Genomic DNA, 14,069 nt, shown 5'->3' with positions numbered 1-14,069 from the left:
TTTAATATGATGCCATCTTAATACAACAATTCCATAGCTGGGAAGGCTTCCAACCTAAAAAGGAGTTACTGAGTCACCAGATAATTTTAGTGAAAGTAAAACCAATCAATTTTTAAGTACATTAGAAAAATTTCTGGAGATCTAGGCCAACATGCACATAACGAGTTCCAGGTCAGCTGGGGCTACAGGGAGACCCTGTCTCAAAACAAACAGATGTCTCATCACTGACTCCCCCTGGCCAGGGAGGAAGACATGAAGGCTGCAGACACCACAAAAAGCCAAGCAGAACCTTAACCATAAAAAGAAAAAAACAAAAACAAACCCACATAATCCATCTGTCTCCTTGCAAAAGTGAAAGGTGGTTTTCTCCAATACTGATGTCCCGCTAACGAGAAATTCAAGCCAGCAAGTAACTGCTGCCTCTCCTTGCTGCACAGAAGCCAAAATGCCCTATCTTAAACACATGTGGACAGTGATAGACACAGGAAAACAGTAGCAATCATCATAATTAAAATTATGATCTGACCCCTCCTGTGAGCCTGTGACTGCCTCCCACATACATGAAGCTGTGGTCCCCATCTGTGAGCCTTGGGACTGTGGTCACCTACCGAGAACCTGGGCTTATAGCCCACTCCTGTGAGCTGGAGTTGTGGTTCACTCCCATGAGCTCCACATTAGTGGTGGGCCGATTGTAGAGCAGATTGGAGGGTAGAAGTGTTCTCCATGTCGGGCAGGAGTTTCAGCCCTCTCTGAGTGGCTGCATTTCCCACAGCCCCCTCCCCCTGAGGTACCAGGTTGTGCATGGCAGTAGCTTTGCCTCTGTGTTGGCTTAGGTTGGGGATGGGATGTCTCTGTCATTTGCAGATTTGGGTCTTAAAAAAACTGATTCTCTAGAATAGACCTGCCACCTCCCCTGAGGGCCAGTTGTGATCTTGACTCCACACACGGTTTTGAGCATCTAGGCCTTGATGTCAAGTAAACTGAGACACAGAGTTAAAAGAAGTTGCAAAATTCGAGTATTTAGACTAAAAATTTAAGGTGCTGACCCTATGCTAAACTCCTTCTCCTGTGGAGACTCAGGTTTTCTTTCAATCTCTTAAGATAATGTTAGAAGGAAAATCTATTTTTGTTCTGCTTCTTTTTGTCTAAATATACTCAGTACAACTAATCTTTATAAGCAAGAATAAAATTTGTATTGCTAGGGGAAGTATACTGAAGTAAATCCATATATAATACTTTAAATTTATATAATGGAAAATCAAAGTTACATGTAAATAAGCTTCATTCAACAACTACTTACTGAAATAAATAAAACTACTATGAGAGCTACTATGTTCTAAGTGCTTAGGATAAATTAGTGAAAAAAAGATTAAGAATCTTGCCTTAGCAGAGATTATAAAAAGACTAAGAAACATAAAAATAAATATGGTAAATAATAAAATAAACCTGGTATCTAATATACCACGAAAAGATGAAAGCTGATTGTGTGTGTGTGCACGCATATGAGAGAGAGGAGCAGAACACTGGCAGGAGCAGTGGAAGAGTGGGCAAACTGCAATATTAAATGAGCATTCAAGGTAAGTAAAGACAGGATCTGAAGGAGGTGAATATACAGGGGAAAAGTATTTCATGTGGAAGGAACAACTGCTAGCAAAGTCCCAAAAAATGTACATAGAGGACAATGTGCCATCAAAAGGAAAGACACATTTGTCTAGGATGTGATAGGTAGTACATTAGGTAGAGTCTAGAAAGCTAGAATAAGAATTGTAGCTTTTAATGGATAAGATAAGCATAAGGGTTTGGGGTAGAAAAAACTGATGTGATTTTATCCTGCTATACTGAGAATAAAACATAGGGTACAAAGGTACAAACAGAGAGATGACCAAAGAGGCCCTTAGAATAATAGAGTAGAAAGTGACGACACAGAACGAGGACTAACATAGTTTAGGTAAAGAGAAGTCGATTTAGGAGAGGTCTTGAAAGAAAACAAGATTTCTGTATAGACTGGATATGGAGCATAAGGCACAAAGAACAAAATTCTTGGTCCACGAAACTATTAGAAGATATCCATGAACGAAGACACTGAAAGTAGAGCATGTGAAATGAATGGGGTTAGTCTGAGATGTCTTGAAAATAAGTGAAGGGTGGGTGATCAATATCAAATGTGGCAGGCAGCTGAAAAGAGAACTGGGATTGGCAATGTAGGTCAATGGTGAAACTGATTTCATTAAAGGAGTTTTGTTATAAAGTGAAGTGAAATAAGACATACGAGCCCATGATGTAGCTCATGGCAGAGAACTTGCTCAAAAAGAGGAAGGAAGAAAGAAAAAGCAGAAGAGCCAGAAGGGGAAGGGAAAGGGGAAGGAAGGAGAAGGGGCAGGTAGCAGCAGTGGCAGTGGTGGCCAGAGTAATGAAAATGGGCATCAGTAAGTTGTAGGGAAATTGGGAGTCAAGAAAATCTAAATAATAGATTTACCCGCTGCCCATTACAGGAAAGATAGAGACTGACTCTTGTCAAAGTTAACTGCCAGCTAAGAAGAAAACAAGGAAAAAGATACTTTTCACAAAAGAATATACAGACTCTAAAGTGATGCAATATATTACTTAAAATGGTAAAAAAAAAATCTGAAATTACAATGCAGGCATAGAAACAGGAAAATATTAATCATCATTCCTTATGAATTAGTAGTCTATGATTTCCCAAGCAGGTAGTATGATGCTCAATTGTGTAAAAGAAAATCTGCTCATAAAAGAATGACAACAAAAATCTCAGAAAACAGCAACTACAAAAACAAAACAAAACATACAGAAAGAAATGTTTTGACATTTCAGAAATGGAAAGTATTAATTCTAAAACTTTAAAAATAAGTCTTTCAATAGCCATATAACATACAGAGGGTGACAAAACAGAATCTTACATCCAGTGAAAATATCATAGTAAATAGGGTGAAATAAAGACATGTAAGAGAATGTCTTAATCAGATCAGCCCTACAAGAAATGCTCAATGCTTTCAAGAAGAGAACAAATGAGACAAAGCAGAATCCCCAATCAGTGAAGAGGATTAGGAATTACAAATACAAATACACGGGTAAAATAGACAATTTTCCTCTTATATTTAAAATACATATGATTGTTTTCAAGATCTAATCAACAGTTTAATGACAAGTCAGAAGTGAATTCTCCTGTGTGTATTTATGGAAAAACTGAGTACCTGCTTTAGTTTCAAAAAGAAGTTTTCAGTAGTACTACGTTTGCTGAAAGGCCAAAATAATCTTTCATTAGGTGAACAAACACGGACTTTTGTCTCCAGGAGAAATCGGACAGGCTCCTGTACTTCTGTAATTACCAAATCGACAGCTGTAGTCATAAACAGTACTTTATCTAGAGAGAGAAGAAACAAGACAGAAATAAAAAAGATGGAAATATATTTTCTCATATAATTCCTGAAGAATTACTTTTATTGTTAAGATATGTTAAGGTCAACCATCAGAAGTCTGTAAATAAACATCTAAAATAAGACAAATACTATTTTTTTATATTGAGAAATTTGTTCCAAAGTACACTCCCAGAAGTAGAACTGAAAAGTGACAGCACTACATATCTTAAATTTAAGAAATGGGCAGATGGATAGGTTTGTAGAAGTGGCCTAGGTCTTTCTTGGCCTCCCTCACAAACATTAAAAACTCTCTTCCTTTTAAACTTGGCTAATAATGGCATCTTATTCTTTAGAACTGTCTATATCTTTCATCCACTTACCTATATTATTGTTATTAACAGAAAACTGAAGAAACCGCTGTGATTCTCTTTGGGGGATATATGGACTGGGACAGATTTACTTTTTTAAAAATATCCTTTGAGCGAGCACTGGTGGGGCGGCGATTCCTCACGGTCCGGTCCATGGCCGGCTGGCAGGGCAGGACGGTCCCTACACCTCGGAGGCCCAGGGCAGCGGGGGACGTGGCCCTGGTCAGGGAAGGGGGTTGAGCCCAAGGCCTAGAGCCCAAGGCCTGCTGGCGGAAACAGCCCGCTGCAGTGCCAGGGGCTGAGCGGGCTGGTCTCCAGCTATCCTTGCATGTGGCGGAAGAATGCTACTTCTCTTGAGTATGAGATGCCGGGTGTCTGGGGCGAAACTGAGAGGCCTGTGGACGAGAACTCTGCCACTCACCAGAATTTAAGCCTCTCAGAGGTATATGACAGAACTAAAGAAGAAGACAACCAAGGGTCATCTCAAATTGTGACTGGCTCACTGATAATCCCAGGAAAAAAAATTAGAGATCACAACTTGAGCACAAGAGGTGCTTGACATAAAGGCTTGGGCTGCGTACCTTGTGGAACAGGCTGCAAAGGACCTATATGGCTTCCTTACAACAGTTATTTTGGCCCTCGCTCCACTGTTCCTAGCTAGTGCTGGTCTGCCCTGGAAGTTGGCCAAGATGATTGAAGCCAGGGAGAAAGCAAAAGAAGAAACAAAAATGTCTAGAAAATATTGCAAAAGCTAAAGGACTAAAACAGGATTGAAGGAACAAACTGGCTCTGCAACTAGAGAGAAATCATTTGGAAAATTATGCAGCTTTGGAAGGACTCAAATAAGGTTTCATTTGATTTCATGATAGTATGATTAATAATTTAAATCTGACCCTATAAATTATGTCCTGACCTCAGTACTGTAGTAATTTTAGGCTTGGAATCTACTGTCAGACATTATAAATTAACATTTATTATACAGGTGGTGCATCCCTAAATTCAAAACCCTTAGTGCTGCAAAATCTGACCCCTGTGTGCAGACATGATGCCAAAAGTGGGACATTCCACATGGAGCTTGTGATGGGGAGGGGGGGCGGAATCAAAACACAGGTGCAGTAAAAATACATGGAATGACTTTCAAACTATATGACATACAAATGAACTTTGTGTTTAGATGTGGATCCCTTCCTCAAGATATTATGCAGAAACTCTACACCTTGAAAAATAAGCATTTTTGTAGGTTCAACCTATAGTGAAAACAGCTGACAGTTTGCCATTTTGGAGCTTATGTGCTCAAGTGAAAAACATTCTGCACAGAAAAAAGGCTTTCAATTATGAATCCTATTCAAATGGTCGTTTAAGATGGGATTCAAATCTGGACAGAGGGTATTAGGAATGTAAAAGAATTATTCTCTGAGGTGAAAAATTTACCTTAGTTTAAAAGAGATATATTAATCACAATTTAAAAATCATTGCTTATTTCTTGAAATAAAGCATTTCTTTCTCAAAAGAAATATTAATATGTCTTTCCTTTAGCCTTTCAGACAACTGGTAATTATTAAGACATTCTGCATTTTTAAACCTAATTTTATAACAAATTCTCATCTTGACCATGTAGAACATGTAGGCTAATTTTTGTACTTCTGGAAACTCCCATTTCCTTAGTGGAGGTAGGAAGTTGTGCTGGATAGCTTTAGTGTCAACTTGACACACCTGGGTTGAGGGAGCCTCAATTGGGGAATTGTCTCTATTGGACTGGCCTGTGGCCATGTCTAAAGGGCATCTTCTTGATGAGTGATGTGGGAGGGCCCAGCCCACTGTGGGTGGTGCCACCCCTGGGCAGGTGGGCCTGTGTTGCATAAGAAAGCAGGCTGAGCAGGGGCCAAGGGAGCAAGCCAGTAAGCAGCGCTCCTCCATGGCCTGTGCTCCAGCTCCTGCCTCCAGGTTCCTGCCCTGAGTTCCTACCTCGGGCTCCCTGATGAACCGTGACCTGGGAGATGTAAGACAAATAAACCCTTTCCTCCCCAAGTTAGTATTGGTCAGAGTATTTTGTCACAGCAATGAAGAACAAACTAGGACAGAAGTGTAACGGGTCCAAAGCTTGCCATGGAAATGCCAAGTGCAGTTGGTACCATGGGATCAGTTTCTTATGCTGACTACAACTGTGGAGGAGTTAAGTCTTATCAGATAATTTGCTGATTATGTAAATATACTTATTTACATTAATTTGGTAGTGCTGTCTGGTTAATTTTTAGTCACACAGATTCAAAGCAAAAATTAAAATTTCACATTTGTGAAATCATACTTCATTACTGAAAAAGAAAGCCTCAAAATTTTGAAAAATTTTGCTGGGCATAATAGTGATTTTAAGAACTGGATAAAATGGCAATTAGAAGTTCAAAGCTGAAAGACTTTCCAGTGGTAAAATGACCCTTTTGCCTATTAAATAAATATGGCTTTTCTAAAGGTATGGTCCATTAACTCCATTAATTGCTTATTAATGTCTTCTGCACCTCTGGTGATGAATTTTAATTAGAGTAATTGTCCAATGGTGTAATAAAAAATATGAAACTAAATATTGAAATAAATTTGACACTTTTTAATAAAGAAAAAAAATCCTTTGAATTTTAACTATATATGCATAAATTATCTCCATGAAATAACATTTAGAAACCTGTTAATAAGTATAGAAACAGAAAATAAAAGACGAGGGATCGGCAGGAAGTCTCAGTGGCTGAGGGTGGTGCCCGCTGCCAAGCTTGACAACTTGAGTGTGATCTTAGACACGACATGGTAGGAGAAAACTCTTACATGCTATCCTCTGACCTCCAGGTGTGCCTGGCATGTGTGTGCCCTCTGCCTACATACATACATACATACATACATGTGGTAAAAAAAAATAGGAAGGGAAAAATGAAGATGGGAAGGAAAGTCAATAAGCAAAAATTATAATCTTTATAGGAAAAATTTAGTAAGAAACTCAAGAAATATTAAAATTCTTTGTTTCTGGTTAAGGAAATCATAAGCTGTGGGTAATCAAAGTGCTCCTGTTAAAAACCTGTATCACCTTTAGGAGTTTCTTCATTCACAACTTGAAAATGTGGGGATTTGGGATTCCAGCTTCCAGTAATAACATAAGACTTTCCATCTGAACTTTTACCCATAGACTCCTAAAGAAAAGAGTAAAAATAAACCTTAATGCCAAAGTGGGTGAACAACAGTTAACCCTCATTTATCAGCTTTTAAAAATATTTTATTATTGTTATTTTATGTGTTCCTGCATGTGTTTAAGTGCACCAGTGTTGTGCAATGCCCACAGAGGTCAGAAGAGGGCACTGGATCTCTTGAAACTAGAGTTACAACCATCCCACCATGTGGGTCCTGGGAATTGAACCCAGGTCCTCTGCAAGAGCAGTCAGTGCTTTTAACCAATGAACCATCTCTCCAGCCCCCATTTTTCAGCTTTTAGAAAACAAGAGTTAAAAGTATTGTACTGATGTTGAGTTTACGGTAAGTCTCCAAAATATGCACTAGAAAATACAAAGTTTGAGGCTCTAAAACACAGCAGAAATTTTACATTTCAAGTCATCCAAAACAACAGCTTATGGTCTCCTCCAAATTGTTCATAGTGGGAGAGTTCTATGCCAGGAAAGGGTGGATCCAATGTCTTAGAGAACCAATGATAAATTTGCAATTGACTTGCCATGTATCAGGATAACCAGTGGTTGCAAACAAGTTTTACTAATTGCAGACCATCTGAGTAAGTATGTCAGATCCCTGTGTACATGCTAACTTAGTTATATCACCTCCTGTAACAGATCCAACTTTGAGGGTGTTTATGAAGCACTAGTATGCTGGCATTAATGGCGTATGTTTTGATTCGAGGGACAAATTAGCTGCCATGCCCCAAAATGATAAGACAAGACTATTCCACTTGTCTCTGCAACCATTAACTTGAAGGCTTTTTCTAGATGCAACACACTCATTCCAGAGGAATAAAGAACGAAAATAGTTGTTTGCCTTCGAAGTTCATCACTGCAGGCATAACTACTCACACTCGTAACTGCTCAGCTTTTTCTGGGATGAAACAGCAAACCATTATAGAAATCCGAATGGCCCTCTAAAACCTTATATTAATTTTTATCTCAATGATCTTCAATAATCTAATTTTCATATCAGCAGTTGAAGAACAGAATTTTGATTAGTTGGGGAAATGAATCAAGTCTAGTTTCTGGACTCTAAGCTATATTATCAGCTCAGACTTTGAGGTGAAACATTCATAGTGTCTGGTACTGAATTTTTTCCACATCATTTCTTTCTCCTAAAGGAACACATGCCAAACCACATAATTACAGCCACCGTATGCAATTATGGTTACTGAATCTCAAAGGCATCATTTGCTCCCACGTGCACATAAACGTTGCAGTCCACAGTGCAGGCAGCTTTTCTGTGGCCACTTGTATCATACTGTATGCCAATACTCAAATAGCTGTAATAAAATAGCCTTCTACTAGACAAGGCATTGATGATAAAAGCTAGTCAAGTATCAGCTGCATATGAATAATGACAGATAAGATTAAAGACATCAATTATTAGCCCAGCACTGGGAGGCAGAGGCAGGTGGAGCTCTGTGAGTTCAAAGTCAGCCTGGTCTACATAGCAAATTCCAGGCCACCTGGGGCTACAGGGAGACACTGGCTCAAAAAAACCAAAAAAAAAAAAAAACCAAAAAAAACCAAACACAAAAAAACCCGTATCAATTATTTGTAAAGCTGTTCCTAAAAAGTTATGTGTAAGGTAAATGTGTGTCAATCATATCAAATGGAAGAAATAATGGTGAAATTTATTCCCCTCTTAAAAACATGCTGAATTCTTCCACCAACAGAGTGATCATCATGCGACTTAGTTTTGCAAATAAAAAGATCTGAATACACATACTAGCAATAATCCTAATACTTCCTACTGCTTCCATAAGTTTTTATTTTATTTTTTTCTTCAATTTCCTTTTTTTCTTTAAGATGAGATCTTACTATGTAGCTATGGCGGGCCTCAAACTCATGATCTTCCTGCCTGCCTCAGTCTCCCAAGAACTAGAATTACGAACTCGTGCCACCATGCTCAGTTCCTCCTTTTACTTGTTAAGCACATGACAGCTTGATTCTCACATCACTCCTACCTGACAGGTGAACAGGAATTATTATCACTACTACACATGTCAAGCAACCAAGGCTGAGCTACTTATCCAAGGTCAGACTTACAAGTTCCATGTCAGGAGTAAGGAAGTTCCCTTATCTTTGTATACTGTTTTATAGTTTACACAAACACCTACATAAACATGGAATGTTTAAATCTGACATTCCAATGAGATAAGGTAAAGCAACATTCACATTAAGGCAACAAGTCTATGACCTTCCAATAAAAACCAACCACAATAAAATGGAAACAAATCAACCTTACCAAATCTAACAAGTGCATATCACTATTTCTGACATCTTTTCCTGGGCTAAGGAGAAGACCAAAACACCTGTGAAAAGAGAACTGACATAAATATGTGAATAAACCAATAACGCACACAAATTAAAAAATTTTGAATTATAGGTGGAAAAGGGCAATTTACTGGAATAATAGTGTTGTGAAAATCATCATTACTTCTTCAACTGAGTGAAGCAAATTCTGACATTAATGACCACATAATGGAAATTAACATATTAACTAAAGAATTAACTAACTAAAGAATTATGAGAGATTTCAAAATAATGAAACATTCACAATAAGCACAAAAGAATTCCTTGGAGGGCAAAACACTTTGAAACAATTTATTTTTACTTTAGTTTGTTTTTTGAAACAGGGTCTCCCAGTAGCTCCAGCTGGCCTGGAACACCCTATGTAAACCAGATTAACCTCAATCTCACAGAGATCTGCTTGCCTCTGCCTCCTGAGTCCTGGGATAAAGGTGTGCACCACAATACCCACAAGGCACTTTTAATTATGTGTGTGAGTACATGTATGTGTGTGTTGGGTGATACATGGATGTCAGTGCAAGAAGTACTGAGTGCCCCAAGAGCTGGAGTGGCAGGCAGCTACGAGCTGCCTGATGTGATTACTGGGAATTGAACTCAGGTCCTTTGGGAGAACAGTAAGTGCTCTTAACCACTGAGCAATCTCTCCAGCCCAAGGTCAAATACTTTGCAAATAACTTTTTAATATAGTGTACTGACTACTCCATTAGATTGAGACAAACCAAAATTTATATTTAAGCTAAACTTAAAAGAATGCTTACCTTTCAATAGCAAGTTCTTTATTAGTGGTTTGTTGCACATAGATGACAATCTTCTTATCAATTCCTTGGCGAAGTTTAAAGCATTGTCTGTCCTTATCTTTGGGAACAGAACTGAAAGGCCAACACATCTCATCAGTGCTGCAAACTATGTTATCGAACATCATAACAAATTTTTTTAAGACCTCAAATTTCTTTCCTTCCTATGCCTAGTTTACAAATAATAGGAAAAAAAAAAAAAAAAAAAAAAAAAAAAAAAAAAAAACAAGAAGAAGAAAATCACCATCTGCTTCTTGATGTGAAAGTATAATCCCACTAATCTACCAAGGCACTTATAAAAGCTAGAAAATTTACACTATACCTCCTAAAACAGTGGCTTTAGTGTCCACTCTTGTCAGAGTCTCTCTGTACCCCCAGCTGTCCTGAAACTTGTTCTGTAGACCAAGCAGGCCTCAATCTTACAGAGCTCTGATTGCTTCTACCTCCCAAGTGTCAGGATTAAAGTCACGTGCCACCAAGCCCAGGTGTTCACTCTCTTTGGTTGCTATGAAAATTAAGTTAGACAACTATAAGGTACCTATCATTGGCACCTAAATGTACAGAGCTAAAAAGATATTAATTTCCTTTGCTCTATATAGCTGGTCCCTGGACTGTGTCATTTGCTTAAGTACATGAGGAAAAAGATACTTAAGCACAGATCCTTTGAATTTCATAAAAAGTTGTCTTTAAAAAAATATCAGAGATGAGGAAGATATTGCCTCTTTATTGTCTAACAATGGCAGTTATTATCCTTAGATAGTGATAACCTTATTAATATTAATGTTATTATTAGAGACTTTTGGGGGGGGGGTCTTTTTGAGTTAGGGTCTCTCTGTAGCCCCAGCTGGCCTGGAACTCCTTATGTAGACCAGGCTGGCTTTGAATTCAGAGAGATCTGCCAGCCTCAGCCTCCCGAGTGCTGGAATTAAAGGCATGTACCATCACACCCAGCCAAGACTGACTGCTTAAAAAATAATTCAGTATTTTATTTATGTGTATAAGTGTACTGCCTGCATGTTTGTAAGTGCACCTGTGTCATGCAATGCCTGAGGTCAGAGTTACGGTTGGTTGTTAGCGTACATGTGGTACTCTCAACTGTTGAGCCATCTCTCCAGCCCCAATAATTAACTTCTTAATTTAGCAAAAAGGAGAACATGAATAACTTTTTGACCACCTCAATAATTATTTATTTATTTATTTTTGTTTTGTGTGTATGCATGTTACAAATGTTAAGACAACAATCCAGGGTTTCCGTGTAGTGCAATGCCCACGGAGGACAGAAGAGGCTGTCAGATCCCCTGGAACTGGAGTTATAGATAGTTGTTAGCTGCCATTTGGGTGCTGGGATTCAAACCCGGGGTCTTCAGCGAGAATAGCCAGTGTTCTTAAGCACTGAGCAATCTCTCCGGCCCCACATTTGTTAAGTCTTTATTATCTGTTTGCTATGTGGTTTTTACTGAATGTGTAGTTTACGATAAATGCTGTTTTGTTACTCCAATTCAGTGGTGACGCCATAGACAAGTATGCCTTTGTCAGATTTGAACTTCTCTAATCCAGTTCCTTTGCCGGGGATTCTGTAATATGTGTAGGAATTTAGCTATAGAAATAATTACTGGGGCTGGAGAGATGGCTCAGTGGTTAAGCACACTGGTTGTTCTTGCAGAAGACCTGGGTTCAAATCCCAGCACCCACATGGCAGCTAACAACTGTCAGTAATTCCAGTCCCAGGGGATCCAACAGCCTCTTCTGACTTCTGTGGGCACTGCATGACATTAGTGTACTTACCTACATGCAGGCAATACACGCATACACAAAAAATAAAAATAATAAATTAAATATTTTTTAAAAAAAGACTTAACAGATGTAACCCAAGTGTGGTGGCACACACCTTTAATCCCAGCATTCAGGAGGCACATGCAGGCACAATCTCTGTGAGATTGAGGGCTGCCTGGTCTACACAGTGAGTTCCAGGTCAGCTGGGGTTAGAGGGAAACCCTGTCTCAAAAAGACCAAAAAAAAATAAAAGAAAGACTTAACAAATGTTAAGGCAATAATCTAGAGTTTCCTATCATGGGCCTCCTTGGAATGAGAGCAGATGGAACAGGGAGGGTTATGTTCACTTTCCTTTCATGGGCCGGCTATCTGAAGGGAGAGAAGAGAGCCTAGTGATTCGCTTCTGAGCTCAATTTTTCCTAATCATGAAAGAAATGTATAAGCAGGAATTATGTAAGTATCTTCAGTAAAGGAAAAAAATAGTTTAAAGAAATTTTTGACCCTTTTTAAAAAATACAAAACTGTGTAAATTAACTTTCCTTTTCTCAGGGTGGGGATGTATACTGCTGGAAAAAGTATTTCACAGTGTTGCTTTAAGAATGGAAATACAGGGGCTGCAAAGTTGCTCAGTGGTTAAGAGCACTGGCTGATCTTGCAGAGGACCCAGGTTCAGCTCCCAGCATCCACATGGCAGCTACCAACTGTCCTTAACTCCATTTCCAGGGGATCTGATACCCTCTTCTGGCCTCTGTGGGCATTGCATGACTTTTTTTTTTTTTTTTTAAAAAGGGTCTCCCTGTAGCCCCAGTGGGCCTGGAACTTGCTATGTAGACCAGGCTGGCCTTGAACTCAAGGATCCTTCTGCTTCTGCCTCTCAAGTGCTGGGGTTGAAAGCATTCGCCACACGCCCAGCGGCATGGGTGCATTTACAAACATGCAGGCAAAACACTTGTACACACAGGATAAATTTTTTAAAAAAAAGAATGAAAATATAGGGCCAGTGAGATTGTTCAGTGGGTAAAGGCATCTACCACTCAGCAACCTGAGTGGGACACATGGTAAAGGAGAAAGCCAACCAAACAAATTGTCACAGACACAGACACACATACATGTTTAAAAAATAGAAATCTAGCTGACAGAAAACAACACATGATATCTAAGTTTAACCCTCAAAGTTGAAACTTTGTGCCCTAATTGGCCACTAGATGGCATGACAAAGCCAAAGTCTAAAGGATGACCAGTACCAGTTTTCTAACAAAACCAGTTACTGTGTTTTTCATTTAAAAGTACTTTTTAGAGACCATTTATAGTTTCATATAAACAATTTGATGACACTAACAGAGACTTGTAAATATAAGTATTAATATGACTACTCATTTTGTGATGAGCTATATGAGAAAAACAGTCATCTTGCAACCATGATTTAACTTTAAAGTTAGAAAGGATTTTATTAGAAAAGATTTGAGAGTCTAGCCACTGCAATTCATAAATAAGGAAACTGTAGACTGGAGAGATAAAGGGATTTAGAAAAGGTCACATTATTAGTAGTAGCATTAACTAAACCTAAGTTTTGATTTTTTTTTTTAAATTTATTTTTATTTTATATGTATGAGCATTTTGCCTGTATGTAAGTCCAACTGTGCATACAGCACCTGCAGAGGGCGAAACAGGGTGTTAGATCCCTGAAACTGGAGTTATGGACAGCTGTTAACCGCCATGTGGGTGCTGGGAACCAAACCCAGTTCTACTAGAGCAACCAGTGCTCTTAACTACTGAGTCAACACTCTCTAGCCCCAATTCATTTGTTCTTTCTTTGTTTCTTTCTTTTTTGTTTCTCTGCTAAGGTTTGATTTTTATCCCAGGGTTTTTACCATCACTCAAAGAAACATCACTTTATTTAAAAACCAAACCAGTCAGGTACAGTGGGTTACACCTGTAATCTCAGGCTTTGAGACTGCCTTGCAAGACTACAGTGAATTTGAGGCCAGCCTGGGCTACCTGTATTACAAAGTTTTGTTTCTTTCTTTTTTGTTTCTCTGCTAAGGTTTGATTTTTATCCCAGGGTTTTTACCATCACTCAAAGAAACATCACTTTATTTAAAAACCAAACCAGTCAGGTACAGTGGGTTACACCTGTAATCTCAGGCTTTGAGACTGCCTTGCAAGACTACAGTGAATTTGAGGCCAGCCTGGGCTACCTGTATTACAAAGTGAGACCCTATCTCAATAATAATA

General features: G+C 38.7%; 1 protein-coding gene and 2 pseudogenes across 5 annotated transcripts in view; 1 reads left to right on the top strand and 2 right to left on the bottom strand.

Moving 5' to 3' along the window:
• The window catches only part of Rabgap1 (RAB GTPase activating protein 1), a 166,620-nt gene that overhangs the window by 76,417 nt on the left and 76,134 nt on the right, over positions 1 to 14,069 (bottom strand). For all 5 annotated transcript variants that reach the window (XM_008824430.3, XM_008824420.3, XM_029559439.1 and 2 more), the window contains 4 exons: positions 10,026 to 10,136; positions 9,203 to 9,269; positions 6,813 to 6,915; positions 3,213 to 3,382 (listed from right to left, as the gene is read on the bottom strand). In XM_008824430.3, the coding sequence (XP_008822652.1) occupies positions 3,213 to 3,382; positions 6,813 to 6,915; positions 9,203 to 9,269; positions 10,026 to 10,136 (451 nt within the window). The remainder of the gene's footprint in view (positions 1 to 3,212; positions 3,383 to 6,812; positions 6,916 to 9,202; positions 9,270 to 10,025; positions 10,137 to 14,069) is intronic.
• LOC103728023 lies at positions 4,110 to 4,519 on the top strand (annotated as a pseudogene).
• LOC115068671 lies at positions 7,326 to 8,861 on the bottom strand (annotated as a pseudogene).

Source organism: Nannospalax galili, unplaced genomic scaffold, assembly GCF_000622305.1.
Source record: "Nannospalax galili isolate Female #2095 unplaced genomic scaffold, S.galili_v1.0 scaffold290, whole genome shotgun sequence".
Lineage (NCBI taxonomy): Eukaryota > Metazoa > Chordata > Mammalia > Rodentia > Spalacidae > Nannospalax > Nannospalax galili.
The sequence above is the reverse complement of the archived record's forward strand: the minus strand, read 5'-3'. Positions and strand labels throughout refer to the sequence as shown.